The 27067-nt window shown below is 46.0% G+C and overlaps 2 protein-coding genes across 2 annotated transcripts in view; both read left to right on the top strand.

Moving 5' to 3' along the window:
* LOC143989514 (uncharacterized) overlaps nt 1-27067 on the top strand; it is a 129089-nt gene that overhangs the window by 73009 nt on the left and 29013 nt on the right. The window contains exon 9 of the mRNA XM_077489651.1: nt 16312-17317. Within this exon, the coding sequence (XP_077345777.1) occupies nt 16312-17317 (1006 nt within the window). The remainder of the gene's footprint in view (nt 1-16311; nt 17318-27067) is intronic.
* Nucleotides 14151-15000, top strand: LOC143989976 (gastrula zinc finger protein XlCGF66.1-like). Its single transcript, XM_077490221.1, has 4 exons — nt 14151-14275; nt 14403-14537; nt 14624-14747; nt 14864-15000. The coding sequence occupies exons 1-4, from the start codon at nt 14180-14182 to the stop codon at nt 14998-15000; spliced, it is 492 nt and encodes a 163-aa protein (XP_077346347.1). The 5' UTR covers nt 14151-14179.

Here is a 27067-nt window from a genome sequence, read left to right on the forward strand (position 1 = left end):
TGGACCTACTAGCTAGTGATTTGCAGACAGTCCCTACACTGATAAAAGACAGCTGCAGAATCGGGCAGCAGTCTAGTATAATATTCTTTCTATATTTGAAAGAAAGTAGATTATACGTGTACAACCCTATATACTGTACACCTATACCAGTCCTTAAAAGGACCTTTGTGGACCTAGTAGCTAGTTATTTGTAGACTTTCCCTCAGTCCCTACACTGACAAAAGACAGCTGCAGAATCGGGCAGCAGTGCACTCAGCAATCACCAGCACCCTATATACTGTACACCTATACCAGTCCTTAACCACTTAACAACCGCCCATTGCCGATTAACGGCTTCAGGGCGGTTGTTTAACTCTGAGAGGCCGTTAATTAACGGCCTCCCAGAATTCTGCTCTCGCGCGCCCCCTGGGGCGCGCACACGAGAGCATCCGTGACCGCTGGGTCCAGTGGACCCGGCGCATCACGAATCACGGTAAACGGCCACTCATCGCGGCCGTTTACCACGTGATCGCTCCGTCAAATGACGGAGTGATCACTTGTAAACAAACCGGCGTCATGTTATGACGCCGGTTCCTCCCTCCCCCTCTCTGTACCGATCGGTACAGCGGAGGGGGAAGAGATCGGTGTCAGCAGCGATGTGGGCTGCTTCTGCAGTGCCCACATCGCTGCTCACCGAAAATTAACCCCTCAATTCCCTGCCAACACTCTGCAATACCCTGCCATTACTCTGCATTACTCTGCATTACTCTGCAATACCCTGCAATACCCTGCAACACTCTGCAATACCCTGCAACACTCTGCAATACCCTGCAACACTCTGCAATACCCTGCAACACTCTGCAATACTCTGCAATACCCTGCAACACTCCGCAATGCCCTGCAACACTCCGCAATGCCCTGCATGCCCTGCAACACTCTGCAATACCCTGCAACACTCCGCAATGCCCTGCAACACTCCGCAATGCCCTGCAACACTCCGCAATGCCCTGCATGCCCTGCAACACTCCGCAATACCCTGCAACACTCTGCAATACCCTGCAACACTCCGCAACACCTTGCAACACTCCGCAATACCCTGCAACACTCCGCAATACCCTGCAACACTCCGCAACACCCTGCAACACTCCGCAACACCTTGCAACACTCCGCAACACCCTGCAACACTCCGCAATACCCTGCAACACTCTGCAATACCCTGCAACACTCTGCAATACCCTGCAATACCCTGCAACACTCTGCAACACTCTGCAATACCCTGCAACACCCTGCAACACTCTGCAATACCCTGCAACACTCTGCAACACTCCGCAATACCCTGCAACACTCCGCAATACCCTGCAACACTCCGCAACACTCCGCAACGCTCTGCAACGCTCTGCAACACTCTGCAACACTCTGCAATACCCTGCAATACCCTGCAACACTCTGCAATACCCTGCAACACTCTGCAATGCTCTGCAACACCCGCCAATACCCTGCAACACTCTGCAATGCTCTGCAACACCCGCCAATACCCTGCAACACTCTGCAATGCTCTGCAACACCCGCCAATACCCTGCAATGCTCTGCAACGCAATACTCTGCAATGCCATACTCTGAGATACCCAGCCATACTCTGAGATACCCAGCCATAGTCGGTGATACCCTGCAATACCCAGCCATAGACACCCCCCCCTCCCACCGCCCTCCGGTGCTTCTACCGAATCGCTAATACGATCAAAGCCAGAATCTTTTTTTTTTTTTCAGGCTTCCCAGCTTAGAGGTGAGATGTGGGGTCTTATTGACCCCACATCTCACTGTAAAGAGGACCTGTCATGCCATATTCCTATTACAAGGGATGTTTACATTCCTTGTAATAGGAATAAAAGTGATCAAAAAAATTATTTTTGGGGAAAAAAATGTCAAACTAAAATAAATAAAGTAAAATGAACAATAAAAAAAATGTTTTTTTTAAAGCGCTCCTGTCCCCATGTGCTCGCATGCAGAAGCGAACACATACGTAAGTCCCGCCCACATATGAAAACGGTGTTCAAACCACACATGTGAGGTATCGCTGCGAACGTTAGAGCGAGAGCAATAATTCTAGCCCTAGACCTCCTCTGTAACTCAAAACATATAACCAGTAAAAAAAAATTAAATCGTCGCCTATGGGGATTTTTAAGTAGCGACGTTTGGCGCCATTCCACGAACGTGTGCAATTTTGAAGAGTGACATATTAGGTATCTATTTACTCAGCGTAACTTCATCTTTCACATTATGGAAAAATTGGGCTAACTTTACTGTGTTTTTTTTTTTTTTAAGCACAAAACTGTTTTTTTTCCAAAAAAAAGCATTCGAAAAATTACTGCGCAAATACCGTGCGAGATAAAAAGTTGCAAAGACCACCATTGTATTCTCCAGGGTGTTTGCTAAAAAAACATATATAATGTTTTGGAGTTCTATGTAATTTTCTAGCAAATAAATGATGATTTTTACATGTAGGAGAGAAATGTCAGAATTGTCCTGGGTGCTCCAGAACACCTGATGGCGCTCCCTGCATGTTAGGCCTCTGTATGTGGCCACACTGTGTAAAAGTCTCACACATGTGGTATCGCCATACTCGGGAGTAATAGCAGAATGTGTTTTGGGGTGTAATTTGTGGTATGCATATGCTGTGTGTGAGAAATAACCTGATAATATGACAATTTTGTGAAAAAAAAAAAGTAAAAAAAATCTTGATTTTGCAAAGAATTGTGGGAAAAAATGACAACTTCAAAAAACTCATCATGCCTCTTACTAAATACCTTGGAATGTCTTCTTTCCAAAAAGGGGTCATTTGGGGGGTATTTGTACTTTTCTGGCATGTTAGGATCTCAAGAATTGAAATAGGCCGTCAGTACTTCAGGTGTGATCAATTTTCAGATATTGGCACCATAGCTTGTGGACTCTATAACTTTCACAAAGACCAAATAATATCCACCAATTTGTACTTATTTTTACCAAAGATATGTAGTAGTATAAATTTTGGCCAAAATTTATGAAGAAAAAATTACTAATCTGCTAAATTTTCTAACAGAAACAAAGAAAAATTCATTTTTTTACAGAATTTTCTGTATTTTTTCCTTTATAGCACAAAAAATAAAAAACCCAGCGGTGATTAAATACCACCAAAAGAAAGCTCTATTTGTGTGAAAAAAAGGACAAAAATTTCATATAGGTCCAGTGTTGCATGATTGAGTAATTGTCATTCAAAATGCGAGAGCACCGAAAGCTGAAAATTGGTCTGGTTATTAAGGGTGTTTAAGTGCCCAGTGGTCAAGTGGTTAAAAGGACCTTTGTGGACCTAATAGTAATAGCTAGTGATTAAACTGACTGTCCCTGCTCCACACAGCGTCCTGTCCCTACACTGACAAAAGACAGCTGCAGAATCAGTCAGCAGTGCACTCAGCAATCACCAGCACAGCAGTGCACCAGAACCCTATATACTGTACACCTATACCAGTCCTTAACCACTTCCCACCCGGCCAATGCACATATACGGCCGGGTAGGAGCCATCTACTTCTGATAGGACGTTCGGGAACGTCCTTCAGAAGGAGCGGCCCGCGCAGCGGCGCGATCCCGATGTGCTCGTGTCACCCGGACACGGCGCATCTCAAATCGGCAGGAGGGCTCTGTGATTGGCCCTCCTGATCACATGACGGCCGTGTCCAATCACGGCCGTCCTGTGATGTAAACAAACAGCCGGTTGGTAGGCAATCGACTCCTCCTCTCCTCACACAGAAGTCATCGCTGAGGAGAGGAGAGCAGATCGCTGCAGCTGGCTGATGATCAGTGAGTATGAGCTGTTTTTTAGAGCTTTTTACTCACTGATCACCAGTCTAGTGTAAACACACAACACACCACACAGTATAAACACAGTCCCCACATATGTCCCCAAAACACACATGTCCCCAAAACATACATGTCCCCAAATAATAAAAACACATGTCCCTAATAATAAAAACACATGTCCCACATATGTCCCACTAAAATCACATGTCCCAATGATTATCTGCACACATATGTACATGATCATTTGCGTACATATGTGCGTGATCACACAAACCAATTATTATACACTTAACAGAATTTTTTTACCAAAAACATGTAGCAGAATACATTTTGGCTTAAATTTATGACAAAATTTGATTTTATTGGATTTCTTTTAAAATAGAAAAAAGAAAATATTGTTTTTTTTTCCAAATTTCCGCTTTTTTTGCGCTTATATCGCAAAAAATAAAAAACGGAGTCGTGAATAAATACCACCAAAATAAAGCTCTATTTGTGGGAACAAAATGATAAAAATTTCATTTGGGTACAGTGTAGCATAACCGCGCAATTGTCACTGAAAGCGCTAGAGCGATGAAAGCTGAAAATTGGGCTGGGAAGGAAGGGGGCGAAAGTGCCCTTTATTGAAGTGGTTAAAAGGACTTTTATGGACCTAATAGCTAGCGATTTGTGTCACTACAGTCTCTCCCTGCTCCACACAGCAACCTTTCCCTACACTGACAAAAGACAGAATGTAAAATGGCCGCCAGATCAGGTCTATTTATAAGGTAGGGGGAATGTCCAATTGTCCATGTGCTGAAATGTCTCAATTGGCTGTCCTGTACCCCATGATGGATGTGTCATCATGGGTCAAAGTTCTTTCACAATGTAAATGCATATGTCCGCCGGGTGAACAGCGCCAGAAGTCCGCCGGTTTGGCGAATCGCTAACACGCAAAATTCGCCGCAAACCGACCGCCGGGCGAACCGCAAGGCCATCTCTACTAGGATACCCTGCGCTTGACCAGTGTAAATAAGATATCCATCCCTTTACCCAGACTGCTGACCAATTTACTCCAAGTACCCCCTTCATGACTTAACTTATAATAACGAGGCCACGCTTTAATTGGAGTATAAACCGGCCACAGCAGCCATTTTATTCACAAATATATAAATTATTATTAATTATAACCAACAACAAACACAAACGTCAGTATCTCACCCCGGTGGTCTTTGAAGGCACTTCCCCAATAAACTTATATCCATATCCCACACTGCGGTCCTTTTACCATAATAGGCCTACGGCTGTGATAACCAGCCCGAAGACAACTCTTACCCACAGAGTCACCATACCATTTCAGTTAACCCGCATTAACTGTACACCAAAAGGGGGGGGCCCATACCACCTCCGAGTCCCCCCATACTTGCATCTCCATGGGTTAGTTACCACCCTCAAAGACCACCACCGCCACTTCACTGCTGCCATGACAAAGTCCGCACCCAGCACCTGCAAATAAATAAGTACGATGCCGCGTACACACGACCGGACTTTTCGAGGGACTAGGTCCGGCGGTCTTTCTGACTGAGTTTTGGTGGAGTTCCGACGGACTTTCCGAATGAATGGACTTGGCCACACACAATCACACCAAAGTCCGACGGATTCGAAGGTGATGAGGTACAACTGGACTAGAATAATGAAGTTCATAGCCAGTAGCCATTAGCTGCCCTAGCGTCAGTTTTTGTCCGTCGGACTAGCATACACACGAACGGATTTCTCGGTCCGGCGGAGTTCCGGTGGAAAAATTTAAAACATGTTCTATTTCTAAAGTCTGCCGGATTTTTGCCAAGCAAAGGTCCGATGGAGCCCACACAAGATCAAATTGTCCGACGGACTCGTTCCGTCAGACCTTTGCTGTCAGAAAGTCCGGTCGTGTGTACACGGCATTAGATGAACACATAACGTAGGGAGGGCGGGCGGGAATCTTCCTACCTCAATCACAAGCTGCTTCTGCTTTTCCCGGGAAAAAAAAACCCTCCCCCTTAAATAAACTATAAACTATACCCCTCCCCTCCGTGACTCACTGACCACTGCCCCATGCTTCTCTAACTTAACCCCTGCCTGACCCTTATCACCCTTTCCTTGTTGTCCTCCCAGACATTATTGGGAGGGAGGGGGCGGTGCTTATAAGCAAATGTAAAGAAGAAGTTGAAATCTGTACGTAGATGTACTTTCATCAATGTAAAGAGGTGTTTGGTGCACTTTAATTTGAGTACTCACACTACACAGACACCCTCCATGGATACACTATAATATACTACAATATAATGCGCCACACATAGTGACGCACAGAATTATATGGCGTTAAACTGGCAGTACCGCACACAGAACTATATGGTGTTAAACTGGCCGTAACACACGCAAAACTATATGGCATTAAACTGGCAGTAATGCACACAGAATTATATGGCGTTAAACTGGCAGTAACGCACACAGAACTATATGGCAATAAACTGGGAGTTATGCACACAAAACTATATGACGTTAAACTGGCAGTAACGCGTGCAAAACTATATGGCATTAAACTGGCAGTAACGCACACAAAACTATTTGGCATTAAACTGGCAGTAACGCACCCAGAACTATATGGGGTTAAACTGGCAGTAATGCACGCAAAACGATATGGCGTTAAACTGGCAGTAACGCACGTAAAACTATATGGCATTAAACTGGCAGTAACGCACACAGAAGTAAATTGAGTTAAACTGGCAGTAACTCACACAGAACTATATGACGTTAAACTGGCAGTAACGCACGCAAAACTATATGGCATTAAACTGGCAGTAACCCATGCAAAACTATATGGTGTTAAACTGGCACTAACGCACACAGAAGTAAATGGCGTTAAACTAGCAGTAACGCAATCAAATTGACAGTGTTCAACTGATGCTATCTGAACTGTCCCTTCTCTAACTCGCCTCGGGGCAACCGGCCAAAAAACGATGGGGTTTTTGCTGGCAGTTTAACGACGGCACGGGCAAATTTGGGGCGGGCTGTCGTTTTAAACACGTGTTCCGGCTGCGGTGGAAATCACTCATTGTCCAATGAAGAAGGGGAAGGGTGACGTCCTGGGGAGTCTGCAGGTAAGAGGGACGACTCCAGTGGGGGTGGAAAGGATGCTTCCTTTCCTCAGTAGGTACCCCGACCGGGCGGACTGCAAAATTGCTGGAAGAGGGTTGCGCCGCCGGTTTCAAGATCCCCTGCTCGTTGGCAGCCGTTCCCCCGGTGGCTAAGAATTTACGATCGGCCCTGCTGCACCCCGCAGTGGTCTCCGAAAAATTGGGCAAGGAGGTTGCTTTGGGGTGCATGACGGGTCCTTTTTAGAAGGCGCCAATCCCGGGCCTCGTGGTTTCGCCGCTGGGGGTTGTGCCCAAAAAGGAGCCGAATAAATTCAGGTTGATCCATCACCTTTCCTTCCCGAAAGGTGGGTCAGTCAATGATGCTATTTCCCCGGAGGAATGTGCAGTGACCTACACTTCCTTTGATGCGGCAGTCGCCTGGGTGCGGCGTTATGGGCAGGGGGCCTTGATGGCTAAGGCGAACATCGAGTCGGCTTTCTGACTGTTGATGGTTCACCCAGAGAGCTTTCGGCTGCTGGGTTGCATGCGGGAAGGTGGCTATTACGTGGATAGGTGCCTTCCGATGGGTTGTTCTATCTCGTGTGCATTTTTTGAGAAGTTCAGCTCTTTTCTGGAGTGGGCAGTTAGGGACGTTTCGGGCATCAACTCTATCATTCATTATTTGGATGATTTCTTGTGTGTTGGCCCGGCGGGTGCTAATACCTGCGCTGTCCTGCTGGGAACATTTCAGCACTTGGCGGAATGTTTCGGGGTCCCTCTGGCTGCTGAAAAGACTGAAGGGCCTACAGCGCTCATCACGTTCTTAGGCATAGAAATTGATTCCGTGCGGATGGAATCAGGGGTCAAGTCCTGGGGAAAAAAGTGTGGGAACTCCCACCCAAGATCCACTCCCCTACCAAAAAAAAAAAAAAAAAAAGATACGCTCATATGCATATATATATTTCACATAAAAATACAGTGACTGCAAATGCGACATGCTACAAGAGATGACCAGACTGCGAATGTGACTACAGGAGATGACCAGACTGCGAATGCGACATAGTACAGGAGATGACTAGACTGCGAATGTAACTACAGGAGATGACCAGACTGCGAATGCGACTACAGGAGATGACCAGACTGCGAATGCGACTACAGGAGATGACCAGACTGCGAATGCGACATAGTACAGGAGATGACCAGACCGGGAATGAGACTACAGGAGATGACCAGACCGCGAATGCGACTACAGGAGATGACCAGACTGCGAATGCGACTACAGGAGATGATCAGACTGCGAATGCGACTACAGGAGATGATCAGACTGCGAATGCGACTACAGGAGATGACCAGACTGCGAATGCGACATAGTACAGGAGATGACTAGACTGCGAATGTAACTACAGGAGATGACCAGACTGCGAATGCGACTACAGGAGATGACCAGACTGCGAATTCGACTACAGGAGATGACCAGACTGCGAATGCGACTACAGGAGATGACCAGACTGCGAATGCGACATAGTACAGGAGATGACCAGACCGGGAATGAGACTACAGGAGATGACCAGACCGCGAATGCGACTACAGGAGATGACCAGACTGCGAATGCGACTACAGGAGATGATCAGACTGCGAATGCGACTACAGGAGAGAACCAGAGTGCGAATGCGACTACAGGAGATGACCAGACTACGAATGCGACTACAGGAGATGATCAGACTGCGAATGCGACTACAGGAGATGATCAGACTGCGAATGCGACTACAGGAGATGACCAGACTGCGACATAGTACAGGAGATGACCAGACCGGGAATGAGACTACAGGAGATGACCAGACTGCGAATGCGACTACAGGAGATGACCAGACTGCAAATGCGACTACAGGAGATGATCAGACTGCGAATGCGACTACAGGAGATAATCAGACTGCGAATGCGACTACAGGAGATGACCAGACTGCGAATGCGACTACAGGAGATGACCAGACCGGGAATGAGACTACAGGAGATGACCAGACTGCGAATGCGACTACAGGAGATGACCAGACTGTGAATGCGACATACTACAGGAGATGATCAGACTGCGAATGCGACATACTACAGGAGATGATCAGACTGCGAATGCGACATAGTACAGAAGATGACCAAGTAGCTAGTTTTAAAATTTAAACATGTCCTCAGCCCCTTTATGGCACCTCCTTTACATTCCTGTCCTCACCCCCTTTGTAGACCCCCCCTTCACATTCCTGCCCTGCCTCCCTTTTATGTCACCCCTCCTCATTCCTTTCTGTTTCTGATACTTTTCCCCCTCCCTCCTTCATAACAGTGCCCTCTTCCCTGTCTTACCTTACACAGGACACAGCAGATGACATCGGAAGTGCAGCAAAGGGATGGACAGAGGGCGGGACCTGCCCCAGTTAACTGATTGGTTGATAGAATGCAGAGCAGTTCTATTAACCAATCAGTTAACTGAGCCAGCCCCTGCCCTCCGTGCATCACTGTGCTGCTCTTCCGATGTCAGCTCTGTGAAGACAAAGCAGCTAGCAGACTGTGTTAGAGCCTCGGGCGGCTCTGGTCCTGCAAAGGGAACGGCGTTCCTGCTGTGAAAAAAGTGCGGGGACGCCGTTCCCACGCGTTCCCGCAGGACTCGAGCCCTGGATGGAATGCCGACTGCCGAGGGACAAGTTGGAGAAGCTTCAGGAAGAGGTGTGGGGGACTAGGGGAAAACGCAAGTTGACGCTGTGGCAACTGCAATCGTTGCTAGGCAAACTGAACTTTGCCTGCCACATCATGCCAATGGGGAGGGTCTTCTGCCGTTGGTTGTCCTTGGCAACGGCGGGCGTACGGGCGCCGACACATTTTGTGACTCTCTCTGGCGAACACAGAGAGGACTTGGAAGTATGGCTAGACTTCTTGGAGTCGTTCAATGGGCGCGCTCTGTGGATGTCGGGCCCAATCAGTAACGGAGACCTGTGGCTTGTTTGCTCTGAGGAAATGCTGTGAGGTTACCCTTTGCATGGCTGTGGCAGTCCTTTGGGTCGCTGGAAGATGAGAAGGAGAGGTACATGTATGGAACATGTAGTACCCATCCATGGGATGGGGGTGGTTATTGTACTTCCGGGTTACGAGGGGTTAACCCGGAAGGGTTAAAAAGGGGTAGGTCACTGTGACATGTTGGGTATCGCCTCCGAGTCAGGGGTTTTCCGACTGGAGGCAAGAGTTCAAAGATCAGGATAGTTGTTCACAGTGACCAGTGGTTGGTGGTTGCACTTGGTTTTATGACCCATTAAAAAAGGTGTTTAAGTGAAGTTTATAAAAAAGTTATTTATTAAATTTTATATTGTATTAATAAAAGGCCGGCTGGCCATTTACTCCACACCTTGTTGAGTCATCTATTATTTAAGGGGTAGGGTTGGCTAATGACTTAAGGTTGTCAGGTTACTGGGATTATGCCCTACATATGTCATGTAATTTTGCTGCGGTACTGTTCTGAACACAAAAAAGATTTGCTACTTTACAGGCATACTAAGGACACCACTCAGGAATGATATTTAAAGGAATATTTCATTTTTATTGTTTCACTTTAAGCATTATTAAAATCACTGCTCCCGAAACAACGCCTGTTTTTAAAACTTTTTTTTGCATTGATACATATCCCCTGGGACAGGACCCGGGTCCTCAAACAATTTTTATGACAATAACTTGCATATAAAGAGAAAGAAATTTGCTGCGCTAAACTGAGAAAAATATAAAATAGCTGCTGACACAATATTGTTGTCCAGCACAGTATACACCTGTATCTACCCTTTATTGCTGGTGTTCTATAATAAAGGCATCTGCAGGAGTTAGTGGGTGTTGTGTGCCTCCAGCACAATATACACCTGTATCTACCCTTTATTGCTGGTGTTCTCTAATACAGGCATCTGCAGGAGTTAGTGGGTGTTGTGTGCCTCCAGCACAGCACAGTATACACCTGTATCTACCCTTTATTGCTGGTGTTCTCTAATACAGGCATCCGCAGGAGTTAAAGTGGGTGTTGTGTGCCTCCAGCACAGTATACACCTGAAGATACCCCTTATTGCTGGTGTTGTCTGTTGCATATCTTGCATATTAGCCTTTAAAATTATCACTTTTGATTTCAAACGTTCGAGTCCCATAGACTTTAATAGGGTTCTAAAGTTCGTACGAATTTTAGGTCCGTTCGAAGGTTCGGGTGCGAACCGAACCGGGGGGTGTTCGGCTCATCCCTACTCCTTGGCTATGAGATTGACATTTCCGACCCATGGAGTGCAAAGTTCGTTCCAGTTTATGTGGTCTGATGTTGGTTAATCTATCTGGCTTCCCCTTTATGGAGTGCAAGCTTCATTTGGCTATTTGTTTACTTCTGTTAGTTACGTTCGTTGGAATGCACACTACTTCTGGTCGTTGCTGTCATTTGGTTGAGAATAGGTCATTTCTGCCATATGGAAAGCAATTAATATCGTTTTTTTTACACATCCATCCCCCTTATAAGCGGCAGTGTCACACATCATAAACATGCCCCTGAAGATGCACGTTTGTGACGAAAAGTCAGGTTGCACAAGGGATGCGTGATGTAGAGCTGGGGATGGGGGAGAGGCCGCCATCTCGTTGGTAGGAAGCGCTGGACGTTTTCCTATTGCATGTATTTCATTCATTACATGTGAGTTTTAGACACTACTTCTATTAATAAAATTGACCGTTTTATCGGATGTCTACGCAATGAGATCGTTTCTTCTGATCTCTGTATATGTGGCTGCTGTGCTATAACTTTTGAAGCATTCTGCTTAGCCGAGTGTTTGCTGAGATTGGGCTGATTACATCTGGTGGGTCAGTGGAAGAAGGACCTTTGTAACTTGCATATAAGCCTTTAAAATTAGCATGTTCATGTTCATGTCCCATAGACTTTAACAGTGTTCGTGTGTTCGTCCGAATTGTTCGCCCATCCTTACTAGGCAGTAATATATTTCTATCCCCCTTGGTGGGAGTGGAGATGACCCCATCTATAAGGATATACAGTACATACACACACAGCATACACATACACACACAGCACAATGCCGTGTTCACACTACGAGATGTTTATCAGGGATGCAGTTCCTTTGAGCTCCACAAGATGGTGATCTCACTTCTATCCAGACAGGAAGTCTCTATGGAAGACAAACAGGAAGTGATGTCAGGTACAAACAGGAAGTGATGTCAGGTATCAATGGAACGGTTCCTGTGAGAGGTGAGTCGGGAGGAAGTAGAGAGAAGACATTGTTGGAAGTGGCAGTAGAGGAGGTAATAAGATCTTCTTTTCTAGTTACATAACCTCCCGTCATGTCCATCCTCTTCCTCCATAGTCACTGTGATGTCTTTTATCCCCAGCTTATAATGATACACACATATATAGTGTGGAAACCTAGATTAACCCCTTTAGGGTCATAACATTTCCCCACTTACGGGGTTAAAACATTATCTTCCTTTTTTAGATACATTTTAGTAATATGTACCTCTAAACAAACAGCACTGACAATAAATAGAAAAGACAATGACCAACCTGACCATACATGGCCTACAAAGGGCAATTATTACACTACACAGGCAGCAAATGGGCAATCATTACAATAAGAAACCAACATAATGATGGAGTGCAGGGGTCAGAAGTATGGGGCATAGAGCCCCTTACATTGCTATTTAGGAGGAAGAAAACGTTCCACCAGCCTGCCATGAAGAATATGTTCCATTATTCAGAGCGATGAAAATATTGAAGGTTCTGAGGGAGGTAGAGGAGCTGAGAGGTCTCTTAGGGGTGTACTGAGGCTAAAGGACTTTGTAGCACCTTAGGGGGTAGTGGAGTTGAAGGATTGTGAGGGGGTAATGTAGCTGAAGGACTCTAGGCCCTTGATGAGGATGGAGAGCAACGGGGCTCTGAGGGAAAAAGAGGTTGTATAGCTCAGGAGGACTCTAATGTATGGAGGAGGGACTCTTGGTTATGGTGGTTCCCCCACCTGCATTCACTTTTCAGACCTCCTTACAGAACTCCTGCCAGAAAAGGAAGATGACCATCACTTTCTTGCCACCTCACTGGTCAAATAACATTTTCCAAGATACTAAGTGGAATGTAGAAGGACAGTCCTTCACCCCTTGGTGGGCACTCATTCTTAGAGGAGGTCTGTTTGTGCAGCATTGCCTAACAGGTGCCCACGGGTCAGTGCTCTGCATCTGGGGGAGGCAGTCTAATAACTTCCCTTGACACAGGCTCTTGCAGTGCCTGGTACTGGAATTTAGAGACCCAGGAGCCCACTGTCACTCTTCCCCTTGCTGTCCTCCTCCTACCCACACTGGTCTGCCATTGGAGGGAAGAGAACAGACTCCTCCTCCGCAGCTCTCTACTCCACCAGCACCATCCTCCTGCCATCCAATCCCTGGCAATTATCCTGATTAGCCAGCAATTCCGGCCAAAAGTCAGCAGTTCCTCTTCCTGGACATCATGATGACCCGACATTGTCCTCACAGCATTTCCTCACAGCAAACAAGTCACAGAAGGGATCACAGAGAAAAAGGAATTTCTGATCCGGCAACCCAAGAGGGTTCTGGGTTCATGAAAATGTAGCAAACAGTCCAAATGAAATGTGTTCCCGTGGGGGCAGTAGTCCTTAATGGATAAGTTCACCTTTCTTCAAAAGATAATAAATACACATCTTTTTGCAGGTAAAATAATGTTTATTATTTTTGTAGTAGGAGCCTGTAAAGCAGATCTCTGATGCCATGCAGGTCTCCTGCACACTGTCAGTGCATCGGCTTACCTGTACATCCCGTATATCCCGTACATCCTGTACATCCTGTACATCCCATATAGGTAAGCAGATACTTACTGACAGGAAGACTCAATGAACTACCACAGCACTCCACAGCATCGTGGTCCTTTATTGAGAACTACAAGCCGACAGCCGGATGTCAGAGCTTGTAGTTAATTTGTAGACACAGAACTGTGTATATAAATGACACGGCCATATGAGTGGAGACCAACACGGCTGCGCTGTTTTCAAACATTATCAGCTAGTATTGGGGGGGGGGGGGGGGCGGGTACAGCACTATGAACATGTTAAATGTTCCACCCTAAAATCAGGTGCAACATGTAACATGTTCCCAAAGGTGCACTTATCCCCCCCAAATCCACATCCTATTATTGTGTGACCAATACCATCCAACTAATTCTTACTTTCGGTTCCCAAAGTTATCCGTCTACAAGGAGACCTGTATACATCAAATGATGGCACCAATGAGGATGGAGGAGGACCGGAGTCACATGACTGAGACGATACTAAACCTCACCCTGGAGATCATCTACCTGCTGACCGGAGAGGTGAGGAGGATTCTGGGAGGTCACATGACATCACTCTTATCTCTATTAATAAAACACAGACCTGACTGGAGAGGTGAGGAGGATTCTGGGATTCTAACATGATATTGCTACTGGTTTTCCAATACAGAGATTGCCTCCTGTGAAGTTGGGTGATGATATGACCATCACAGAGCCTCCATGTGACTCCCTAATGCCTGAGAGACACAACATGGAGAAGATTCTAGAAGTCACCAAGAAGATGATGGAGCTGCTGACAGGAGAGGTGAGCGGTGCTGGGAATTCTGGGACATTATCCAGTAACAGACAAGGGATGTGTCTGGATGGTGACTGTATCATTGTGTGTGTCAGGTTCCTATAAGGTGTCAGGATGTCACTGTCTATTTCTCCATGGAGGAGTGGGAGTATTTAGAAGGACACAAGGATCTCTACAAGGACGTCATGATGGACAATCAGCCGCCCCTCACATCACCGGGTAAGAGGAGACTTTATTGTAAAGGAGAGAGCAGTACGGAGGCTCCACCTAGATCCCCCATCATCTGATAGACACATAGAAACAATGTATTCAGTCAGTGTGTGTGTTTCCTACAGATGGATCCAGTAATGGGAACCCACCAGAGAGATGTCCCTGTCCTCTTTATTCCACTTGGGAAGATTACGCCGTCCCTTGCTGTTACAAGGTTGGTGAAATGGAACATCTAGAACATGGACTCGTAGATTCTTTTTGATGATGTCACAATATTAAAGCTTATGTCATACAGATGTAATTTTTGATTCTTTCCTTGGTTTAGGGTGAAGATCTGATAGATATAAAAGTTGAGATTAAAGAAGAAGAGAGGTATGTGAGGGATGATCAGCGGTCTATGGAGGAGGATGGAATAACGGGGACATTTATAGAGGAGGACACTCCTACAGAGATCAGCACAGGTGGGTCATTACCACTAAATACATTCCTCCACCCATACTGCTCACTGATTGGTCCAGAGTAGGGCAAGGACTGGGTGATATCAGCCTGTAATCCCCTGGTCACTTTCCTGAGCTGTGTTCCCCGTCCTGTATTCCTGTATTTCTCTCAGATAATCTTCCTTCTCTGTGCTGCAGACACCATTTATGTATCTAGACTGGATTTATGGAGATTCTGGGGTTCAGCTGGCAGCAAAATGTTTATTTTTTCACCTTAGACGTTGCTCAATCTAGGCATCTGATACATGTGCTTTGAATCTTCTACCTCATGCCGGGGTCTAGCAAGACCTCTAACAGAACAATTCTCCCGGGGTCACTTCCTCTGTTGTTTGCTGGCTGTGCCGGGTGGTATGAAATGTCTGTATACTTCATGATAATAATGTGATAATATGTTGATACATTTGGAAACTTTAACAGAAAGTGATAATGAGGGAGGAGTCAATAACCCAATGATGGTGGGCTTCAGGATCAGTCCAGTCTTCATCTTGGTTACTCCGACTCCCGAACCCCCCACCCCCCACCCCCCCCCGCCCAACACCCTCACTGTCTGACTTATGGTGGGGCTCAGCCCTGCTACTATTGATGATTAATAGAGGGGGAGGAGACACTCCGTCCTATAATCCCCTCATCACTGTCACTCCTATAAAAGACAGTTCTCGTTTGTTTCCTCACTCTCTGACTAAGGTCCATGAATAAAGAAATGATCTGGTAGGAGATCAGAGGACCCATTTACTAGTTACCTTGAGGGGGGAATTGTAAGATCCTCAGAGACAAAGCTGCCTGATGTGGGCGGAGTCCTGGTTTAGGGGAACCAATCAGCTCATGTCTAGTAATAATCTTTGTATTTCTATTTTAGTAGATGGACGGGAGATGAGGAAAACCTCAGAGGATTGTCTCACTTTGTCTCCAGACTGTAAAGTAGAAGATGAGGACATCACACAGTATAGTCCAGGAGAAAACCCGACTACCTCAAATGTCCATCCGGCACCACACAGTGTAGATGGACCATCGTATTCCTCTTATCCTGAGGAACCTCAGACTGTGAGGGACGGGGCCGTCCTTCCAACAACTAAGAGGTTTTCTTGCACTGAGTGCGGGAAGGGTTTCCGTTCTAAATTCCATCTTAATAGGCATAAAAAATCTCATACAGGTGAGAAGCCACTTTCCTGTCCTGAGTGCGGGAAATGTTTTTCATTGAAGTCCAGTCTTCGCAGACATCAGAAATTGCACACGGGGGAAAAGCCGTATTCCTGTCCTGAATGCGGAAAATGTTTTTCACAGAAGTTCAATCTTTACAGCCATCAGAGATCTCACTCGGGGGAGAAGTCACTTTCCTGTTCTGAGTGCGGGAAATGTTTTTCACTGAAATCCAATCTTAATAGACATGAGAGATTGCACACAGGTGACAAGCCATATTTCTGTATTGAGTGCGGGAAATGTTTTATACGAAACTCAGTACTTGTTGAACATCAGAGGTCTCACACAGGGGAAAAGCCGTATTTCTGTTCTGAGTGCGGGAAATGTTTTTCACAGAAGTCCCATCTTTACAGGCATCAGAAATTGCACACAAGGGAGAAGCCGCTTTCCTTTTCTGAGTGCGGGAAATGTTTTGCACAGAAATCAGATCTTGGTACACGTCAGAGCTGTCACATGGGGAAAAAGCAGCATTCCTGTCCTGAGTGCGGGAAAAGTTTTTCACAGAAGTCCCATCTTTACAGGCATCAGAAATTGCACACGGGGGAGAAGCCACTTTCCTGTTCTGAGTGTGGGAAATGTTTTGCACAAAAATCTGATCTTGTTACACATCAGAGATGTCACACGGGGGAGAAGCCGTATTCCTGTCCTGAGTGCAGGAAATGTTTTTCACGGAAGTCCAATCTTCAAAGACATGAGAGATTGCACACTGGTGCTAAACCATATTTCTGTATTGAGTGTGGGAAATGTTTTATGCGAAAATCAGTACTTGCTGAACATCAGAGGTCTCACACGGGGGAAAAGCCGAATTCCTGTCCTGAGTGCGGGAAATGTTTTTCACAAAAGTCCCATCTTTACAGACATCAGAGGTCTCACACGGGGGGAAAAGCCACTTTTCTGTCATGAGTGAGGGAAATGTTCCTCAATGAAGCCCTGTCTTCCTGTACATCAGGGATTCCACACGACCCTTGAGTTGTATTAGTGTCTTGAGTGCGGGAAAGGAGGGAGCCCCCCCTAGTCTGGGGGGTGACCTTGGTCCAGGGGCTTGGAGCTGTGGAGGAACCCCACACAGCCCAAACGGTGTCCTGAACAGGAGCAGGAGGAGACAACGGTGAACACTTCCGGGCAAGTTTTCAGGAGGGATCCACCAGGTGTCGGTGAGTGATAGACATAGTCGGGAGAGCTGGGAGAGGCATGCCAGGAGTGGATGGAGATGAAGATCCTTCTGTATATGAAGCTACAGAAAGATCTTTACTATGAGGTTGCAGGGAAATCAGATTTTTCTTTAAAGGCAACTTTTTGCGTTGAGCCTGCCAGTACGGGTTATCCTGGGTGGGAGGCGCTACATATATGTATATAAGAGAATTTTTCGCAATAAGGATGTTATTGGTAAATACCTTTTTTATATAGGCAAACCTATAGATTGTGTCCGATTTAATGGTGAAACACCCAATGTAATTGGCACCACATCCCTGAGAAAAAATAGAAAAAAATGGAAGAGAGCAAGGGATTTAACGGTGCAGTGATGAGAGAAGATTGTAGTCAAAATTAAGAATTTTATATATTTTATATTTTTAATAAGTTCAAGGTTAAAAACACATTAATACACATAAAATACATCATAAAATGGTCATAACAAGCGGGTTGAGTTGAAAGATGATGTTGCACATTAGACCGACATGTTTCGCCAAAAATGCTTCTTCAGGGGATGTGCAAACTGAAATACTTCACATCCCCTGAAGAAGCATTATATTGAAACATGTCGGGCTAATGTGCAACATCTTTCAACTCAACCTGCTTGTTATGACCACCGTTTTACGAATCGCTGTGTATTTGTGTTTTTAACCTTGAACTTATTAAGAATGTAAAATAAGTTCAAGGTTAAAAACACATTAATACACAGTGAGTCATAAAATGATGGTCATAACAAGCAGGTTGAATTGAAAGATGATTTTGCACATTAGACCGACATGTTTCGCCGAAAATGCTTCTTCAGGGGATGCGCAAACTGAAATACTTCACATCCCCTGAAGAAGCATTATAGCGAAACATGTCGGGCTAATGTGCAACATCTTTCAACTCAACCTGCTTGTTATGACCACCATTTTATGAATTGCTGTGTATTAATGTGTTTTTAACCTTAACCACTACAATACAGGGAACTTTCGCCCCCTTCCTTCCCAGCCCAATTTTCAGCTTTCATCGCTCTAGCACTTTCAGTGACAATTGCGCGGTCATGCTACACTGTACCCAAATGAAATTTTTATCATTTTGTTCGCACAAATAGAGCTTTATTTTGGTGGTATTTATTCACGACTCCGTTTTAAATTTTTTGCGATATAAGCGCAAAAAAGCGGAAATTTGGAAAAAAAACAATATTTTCTTTTTTCTATTTTAAAAGAAATCCAATAAAATCAAATTATGTCATAAATTTAAGCCAAAATGTATTCTGCTACATGTTTTTGGTAAAAAAAATTCCGTTAAGTGTATAATAATTGGTTTGTGTGATCACGGACATATGTACGCAAATGATCATGTACATATGTGTGCAGGTGATCACGTACATATGTGTGCACATAATCATTGGGACAAGTGATTTTAGTGGGACATATGTGGGGGACATGTTTTTATTATTAGGGACATGTGTTTTTATTTTTTGGGGACATGTGTGTTTTGGGGACATGTGTGTTATGGGGACATATGTGGGGACTGTGTTTACACTGTGTGGTGTGTTGTGTGTTTACACTAGACTGAAGATCAGTGAGTAAAAAGCTGTAAAAAACAGCTCATACTCACTGATCATCAGTCGGCTGCAGCGATCTGCTCTCCTCTCCTCAGCGATGACTTCTGTGTGAGGAGAGGAGGAGCCGATTGCCTAGCAACCGGCTGTTTGTTTACATCACATGACGGCCGTGATTGGACACGGCCGTCATGTGATCAGGAGGGCCAATCACAGAGCCCTCCTGCCGATCTGAGATGCGCCGTGTCCCGGTGACACGGGCGCATCGGGATCGCGCCACTGCGCGGGCACGCGCGCGCGCGATCCCGCTCCTCCTGATGGACGTTCCTGAACGTCCTATCAGGAGTAGACGGCTCCCACCCGGCCGTATATGTGCATTGGCCGGGTGGGAAGTGGTTAAACTTATTAAAAATATCAAATATATAACATTTCTTAATTTGTGACTACAATCTTCTCTCATCATTGCACCGTTAAAATCCCTTGCTCTCTTCCATTTTTTTTTTTTCTACCTTCTTTTTTTTTTTTTTATATAGGTGTGTAGCATAACCTGTTTTTTCATAGGCAATTTTTGTCGTTGATCCTGCCAATATAGGCTATCTTGGCAGGATGCATTACCTTTTTGCATTTACCGTATTTTTCGCTCCATAAGACGCACCTGACCATAAGACGCACCTAGGTTTTAGAGGTTGAAAACAAGAAAAAAAAATATTCTGAACCAAATGGTGTACTAAAATATTTTCCAGTGCCCATGAAATGCAGAGTGACCATTACCATAGAAAATGCAGAGTGACCATTACCATAGAAAGTATTGGCAGGGTATTGGCAGGGTATGGGCAGAGTATTGGCAGGGTATGGCAGAGTATTGGCAGGGAATTGCAGAGTATTGGCAGGGAATGGAGGGATGGCTGAGCATGGATGGATGTGACTGCACTTGTCACAGAGCAGCACTGTGGGCACTACAGATGCAGCCCACAGCGCTGCTGCCATCCGATCTTTCCCCTCCACTGTACAGATCTGTACAGAGAGGGGAGAGAGGAACTGGCGTCATCATGACGCCAGTTTGTTTACAAGTGAATGCCCCGTCATTTGACGGAGTGATGACATTGCAAACGTTGGTTGCACCAAGATGGCCGCCGCTCCGGAGCTAGGCCTTTCCTAAGTACGAGGCTGCAGAGCGCAGCGGGGGGCGGTGCCAAGCGTATATTCGCACCACAAGACGTAGGCACATTTTCCCTCATATTTCTGAGGGGAAAAAATGCGTCTTATGGTGCGAAAAATACGGTATGTCTCTTTGCTTCAATACCTCCATATAGAGATTTTTAGGCCGCTCTTCTTATATATGTGCTACAGTGGCCTCCATATACTTTATAAATGAGCGGCCAATTCCATATTGGGACGTAATGGGTTGGTGGTTCATAATATTCGCCAAATCCATCATAGCTGAATTCGCACCTTGTTTTTGTTTTGTGGGAAAGATTTTGTTTTTTATTAAGCAAAATAATAAGGTTTTTTTGTTTTTTTGGATCCTGCCAGAAAGAGGGGTAGTTTAGACAGGATACGTTTATTTCGCATGCCTGTTTTTTTTTTTTTTTTTTTCTTTTTTTTTTTTTTTTTTCCAATTTTCATTATTAATTGATCAAATCATCCATTTTAGTATTATTCCATATACATAGGCAGATAATTTTAGAAATGTTCTAAGCCACGTTTTTTGCTAATTGGGTTCTGGTATTGAATCCATTTTTTTTATGTATTTGGAATGCATATATTGCTGTATGTTTTAATGCTGTCTATTTTGTGGTGCAGTGTTTTATTGACACAAGGTTTAAAAAACGAATGCCCTGTACACACGGTCGGACTTTCTGACGGAAAATGTGCGATCGGACTCCGATCGTGTGTGGGCTCCATCTGACTTTTTTCCGTCGGAAATTTCCGACACACAAAGTTTGAGATCTGGATCTACAATTTTCCGACAACAAAATCCGATCGTTTTAAATTCCGATCGCGTGTAGACAGTTCCGACGCACAAAGTGCCACGCATGCTCAGAATAAATTACGAGATGAAAGCTGTTGGCTACTGGCCTCTTTATAGTCCCGTCGTACGTGTTTTACGCCGCCTCGTTCTAAATGATCGGATTTTCCGACAACTTTGTGCGAGCGTGTGTATGCAAGACAAGTTTGGGCCAAAATTCGTTGGAAAAAAATCTGACGGATTTTGTTGTCGGAATCTCCTGTACACAAGACCGGTTTTGCCGTCGGAATAAACTCTGAAGTTTTTTCCGACGGAGTTCCAGCGGAATTCCTCTGAAACTGTCTTGCCTACACACGATCACGCCAAAGTCCGATCCTATTCCGAAACTCTGTTTATACTTCAATGGGTTGGGAAAGGGATACGGTCTGAGCGAAGAAGCCTTGAGAGCAACAATTCTAAAAGAAGGTAAAGAGAATACAATTTGTTCTAACTATAGACCGATATCGTTAAATATAGAAGTCCGGCGATTTCTAATGCGATGACGTACAACGTGTATGACGGGACTAGAAAAAGGAAGTTCAATAGCCAGTAGACAATAGCTTCCGTCTCGTACTTGCTTCAGAGCATGCGTAGTTTTTGGTCCGTTGGAACAGCATACAGATGAGCGGTTTTCCCGATAGGAATTGGTTTCATCAGAAATATTTAGAACATATTCCTTTTCTAGGTCCGTCAGAATTTTCGACGTTAAAAAGACAGATGGGGCATACACACGATCGGGATATACGATGAAAAGCTCCCGTCTGACTTTTTCTGTTGGACATTCCGTTCGTGTGTACGTGGCATTCGTGCTTTAGTTGCACTTGAATTGTGTAAATTTGCCACTGTGTTGTATAATTACGTGCGACACTGGGGGGGAGGATCGGATCCAATCCACACTTCCGGTGTCACCCCTGCCCGATTATAAAAGTAGGTGGTGGCTGATGTCCCGGATATCTCCATTCCCAGATGATGCTTTTTACAAGGAAACCGGTTGGTAGGAGAGCTGACTGTGACGTCACCACACACCAGCAGGCAATGTGAATGAATTTTTGTAGCTGCTGAGTTTTTTTTTTTTTTTTTTTTTTTTATATTATCCTTTTAAATGTGCTTGGAAATGTTTTTATCGTTGGAATAAAAGCCTAAAGAATTTACCGCACATGAGTTTTCCTCCTGTTTTTTTTTTTTTCTCCTTTTATAAAACCTGAATGGAATCTCTGAGCTGAGCTGATAAAATCAAGAACTGATTTATTTTATTTTATTATTTTTTGCTAAAAAACCCTATGGAACTGGTTGTGTAACAAGACCGTGAGAGACCTGTGGCTCACCATACAGGGAGGCTCAGAATAAAGGACAGAAAGGGATGGATGGAGGGCCGGGCATGACTAATGTTTTAAGTAGGCAAGTCAGGGGTTAAGGAGAACGTGGTGAGAGGAGGGGGTGGAGCGGTATAAGAAGGAGGAGGAGCCTCATCTGCAAGCATGGGGGCAGAAGGAAAAGGAAGTTTCCCACCTGTGTTCATTTTCTTGTGGTGTTTTTGTGTTGTCTGTGTCTACTTCTCTTTCAGGGTGTCGTGATTAGGGTCATCATAGCAGCAGTAACGGCGGTGTCTTTGGTCTTTGATGGTGGCAAGAAACTGATGTGATGGAAGTGTGGGGGGGCTCATAGGTGGTATGTGCCCCCCTTTTTGGTGTATCCCAGCGGAAGGGTAGGCTGGGATATGGGATTGGTGGCACTGCGGGAAAGGGGGTTGTCTCTGGGCTGATAAACGGCTGGAGGCCTGGTATGGTACAATTTGGTCCTGCAGTGTAATGGTGGAAAGTGTTAAGTTGAAAAGGTGAAGTCGAGGTCAAAGACCAACTGACTGGGAGTTTAAAATTGCCGTTGCAAATGGTGTTTTATATATATATATATATATATATATATATATATATATATATATATATATTTAAACAAAGTTATTTAAATTTTGGTTGGATTTTGTTAATAAAGGCTGCTATGGCCATTTACACTCCAAACTCCGGTGTGGTCTATTTATTGGGGTTAAGATGGGAGGAAAGGGGAACTAGGTAAAAGGAAGGTTATGAGTGAGGCCGCGTACACACGGGCGGACTGTTGGCTCAACTTTGTCCGCTGGACAGTGTTTCAGCGGACAGTCCGCTCGTGTGTGGGGCTTCAGCGGACAGTTTGACGAACAAAGTTTTTCGGAAATTCCGAAAAACTGTCCGCTGAAACTTGGTTTGAGCGAACAGTCCGCCCGTGTGTAGGCTACTTTCGAAATGAGCAAACTGTTCCCGCTCGGAGGGAAGTCTGCTCATTTCGAGCGCGTGTGCAGGTAGGCGGGGCCCGCGACGGAGACGTCGCGGGCTCCGCCGCCTGGAATGGACTTAAAGGGGAACCCCAACGCCGAAAAAAATCGGCGTGGGGGTCCCCCCAAAGTCCACAACAGACCCTTGTCCGAGCACGCTACCCGGCCGGCCAGGAAAGGGGGGCGAGCGAGCGCGCCCCCCCTCCTGAGCCGTACCAGGCCGCGTGCCCTCAACATGGGGGGTGCCTTGGGAAGGGAGGGCCGCGCGGCCCCCCCACCCCAAAGCACCTTGTCCCCATGTTGATGAGGACAAGGGCCTCTTCCCGACAACCCTGGCCGTTGGTTGTCGGGGTCTGCGGGCGGGGGGCTTATCGGAATCCGGGAGCCCCCTTTAATAAGGGGGCCCCCGGATAACGGCCCCCCACCCTATGTGAATGAGTATGGGGTACAATGTACCCCTACCCATTCACCTGTAAAATAAAAGTACCCAAAAAAAAACACAACACACGAGATAAAATATTTTATTGCACAGCTCCGGGGGTCTTCCGTCTTCGGGGGTCTTCTCGCCGGACTCCTCCGCTATCTTCTTGTAGCTCTTTTGCTAGCGGAGGAGTCCGGCTTTCTTCCTCCCCGCCGCCGGCCTCTTCTCCCGACTTCGGGGGTCTTGTCCCCCTCTTCGGTTCTTCTGCCGGGCCACCGCGCCTTCTTATAGCTCTTTTGCAGGCGGTGGCCCGGTCTTCTGTCGCCGCTGTCGCCGCCGCCTTCCGTTCTTGTTCTTCTTCTTGTTCTTCTTGTTCTTCTCCAGGAGATGTTGACACGTCGCTCTCTCCGGCCGGAATGCCAGAGCCGCGCTGTGCGGCCACTTATACCATGTGACACCGCCCCATTGTCACTATATATGTCACATGGGTTGGTCACATGGGTTGATGTCACATGGGGACTATGACATCGTAAGGGGGCGGGGTCACCATGTGACCAACCCATGTGACATATACCATGTGACACCGCCCCATTGTCACTATATAAGTGGCCGCTCAGCGCGGCTCTGGCATTCCGGCCGGAGAGAGCGACGTGTCAACATCTCCTGGAGAAGAACAAGAAGAAGAACAAGAACGGAAGGCGGCGGCGACAGCGGCGACAGAAGACCGGGCCACCGCCTCTAAAAGAGCTATAAGAAGGCGCGGTGGCCCGGCAGAAGAACGGAAGGCGGCGACAGAAGAACGGAAGGCGGCGACAGAAGACCGGGCCACCGCCTGCAAAAGAGCTATAAGAAGGCGCGGTGGCCCGGCAGAAGAACCGAAGAGGGGGACAAGACCCCCGAAGATGGAAGACCCCCGGAGCTGTGCAATAAAATATTTTATCTCGTGTGTTGTGTTTTTTTTTTTTGGGTACTTTTATTTTACAGGTGAATGGGTAGGGGTACATTGTACCCCATACTCATTCACATAGGGTGGGGGGCCGTTATCCGGGGGCCCCCTTATTAAAGGGGGCTCCCGGATTCCGATAAGCCCCCCGCCCGCAGACCCCGACAACCAACGGCCAGGGTTGTCGGGAAGAGGCCCTTGTCCTCATCAACATGGGGACAAGGTGCTTTGGGGTGGGGGGGCCGCGCGGCCCCCCTTCCCCAAGGCACCCCCCATGTTGAGGGCACGCGGCCTGGTACGGCTCAGGAGGGGGGGCGCGCTCGCTCGCCCCCCTTTCCTGGCCGGCCGGGTAGCGTGCTCGGACAAGGGTCTGTTGTGGACTTTGGGGGGACCCCCACGCCGATTTTTTTCGGCGTTGGGGTTCCCCTTTAAGTCCATTCCAGGCGGCGGAGCCCGCGACGTCTCCGTCGCGGGCCCCGCCTACCTGCACACGTGCTCGAAATGAGCGGACTGTTGCCTCGTGTGTGGGCGAGTCCGCTCATTTCAAAAGTTGCGCGGACTTAGTACGACGAACAAAGTTTGCCGTATTTGTCCGCTCAAAAAGTGCCGTGTGTGGGCGTGTTCGTTCATTCAAAAGTTTGAGCGGACTGTTTGACGAACTTAGTTTCGGCAGACAGTCCCCGCGTGTGTACGCCGCCTAAGGGGTTATGGAGAGTTGGTATTATCTTAAAAACATTGGTCAAGGAAAAAAGCCCCGTAATTGTGGAGAAACACAGGCAGGTGCGCATGCGGATTACTGAAGAGCTGGAGACCAGAAGCTGATTCCTTCTGTCATTTTTGCAAGAACGACTCCCGTAATTAGGAGTCCATCAGATCTGGCAAGAAGCCATCTGGCTGCTTGTTTTGTGTCCCCCCCCCCCCCCCCCCAAAAGGATCGATGTGCAATATCTGATATACCTGTGTAGGATGAATTTGATGCGCCCATTTTTTTTTATATTTATATATTTTCTGTATGTTTTTGGACATTTTTTGAGGTTTTATCATCATATATATATACATTTTCATATGCACTTGTGTGTTGAATTGTTGATCGTTTATTTTTGTCTGTAGGTTGGTGTGTTTCAGAAGCTTTTTTTACTGTCATTATTTCACATGCAACATATATGACCCATCTTTACTTGTATTGATTTTATTTTATTTTTTTCACATAGTCCCTTCAATTTTTATATAGATTTTATTTTGAATTTTTACACATTTTTTTTTTGCATTTTTATCACGATTTTTATAAAATTACATTATTTTCACATAGCTAGTAAGGTTGAATAAAGACACCAGTCCATCCTAAGTGAGTTTGGGTGCATGTCCACAACCCCATCAAGCTGCCCATCTATTATTATTATTTATTTAGGGTACCCATATAGCACTGTCATTTTTTTTATGCAGTGCTCCCCACACACACATTATATTTGCGCAACTTTTTGTGTTTTAGTAGGAGTGGATGTAGAGCCAGAGGGAGATGTTGCTGGCATTGGAGTTGGGCGGCTGCAGCCTGGGGGGCTATCGGAGTTGTACAGGACTAACTGGGATCAGTAGCCCACCTCAATACAGATAGCACTAAAAGACTTTAACTATTGGTTGCCACACCAAAGGAGCCTGCGGTCCCTGTCAGCAAATGTCAATTTATTAGGTTTGACTGTATTAGAGTAGACTGGATTAAAGTATTGTACAGGAGAGAGAGAAACAGTCTGCAAATAAGCATTGTGCTGAGGAGGCTGGAGCTCTAGAAGATGTAAATAGCGGTTCCAATTCATCATCCTATTGATTTTTTTTTGCTATTGATTCTGGGCATCCCATAATCCCTTTACCCCATCCAAGTTCTAATCCCTCAATAAAATAAAAAAACAAAGCTGATGGACTGTTCATTGTCTGGAGAGTGACTGGAAGTGAATGCCAGGCTGGGCGGGGTGACAGGTGGAACTACAACTTTCTGCAGCCCCTTTGGGGGTACCGCTACATTTGGGGGCTCGAGCTGGGATCCCCTGTTCACAGGTAACCTGCCAGATGTTGCCCCTAGCAACGGAGAACTCTGTTTTGTTCTTCCACCATTGAGGATTGAACCCAGGAGAAGGACTTGTGTGCTCTGCCTATTGTTCAGTGGTTTAACAAGTGCTTTTGTCCATATCAACCAACAAGAACTGTAGCTAGTTACTGTTCCTGCTGC

This window comes from Lithobates pipiens, unplaced genomic scaffold (assembly GCF_037356315.1).
Source record: "Lithobates pipiens isolate NorthernLeopardFrog02 unplaced genomic scaffold, aLitPip1_a1.2 Scaffold_18, whole genome shotgun sequence".
Taxonomy (NCBI): domain Eukaryota; kingdom Metazoa; phylum Chordata; class Amphibia; order Anura; family Ranidae; genus Lithobates; species Lithobates pipiens.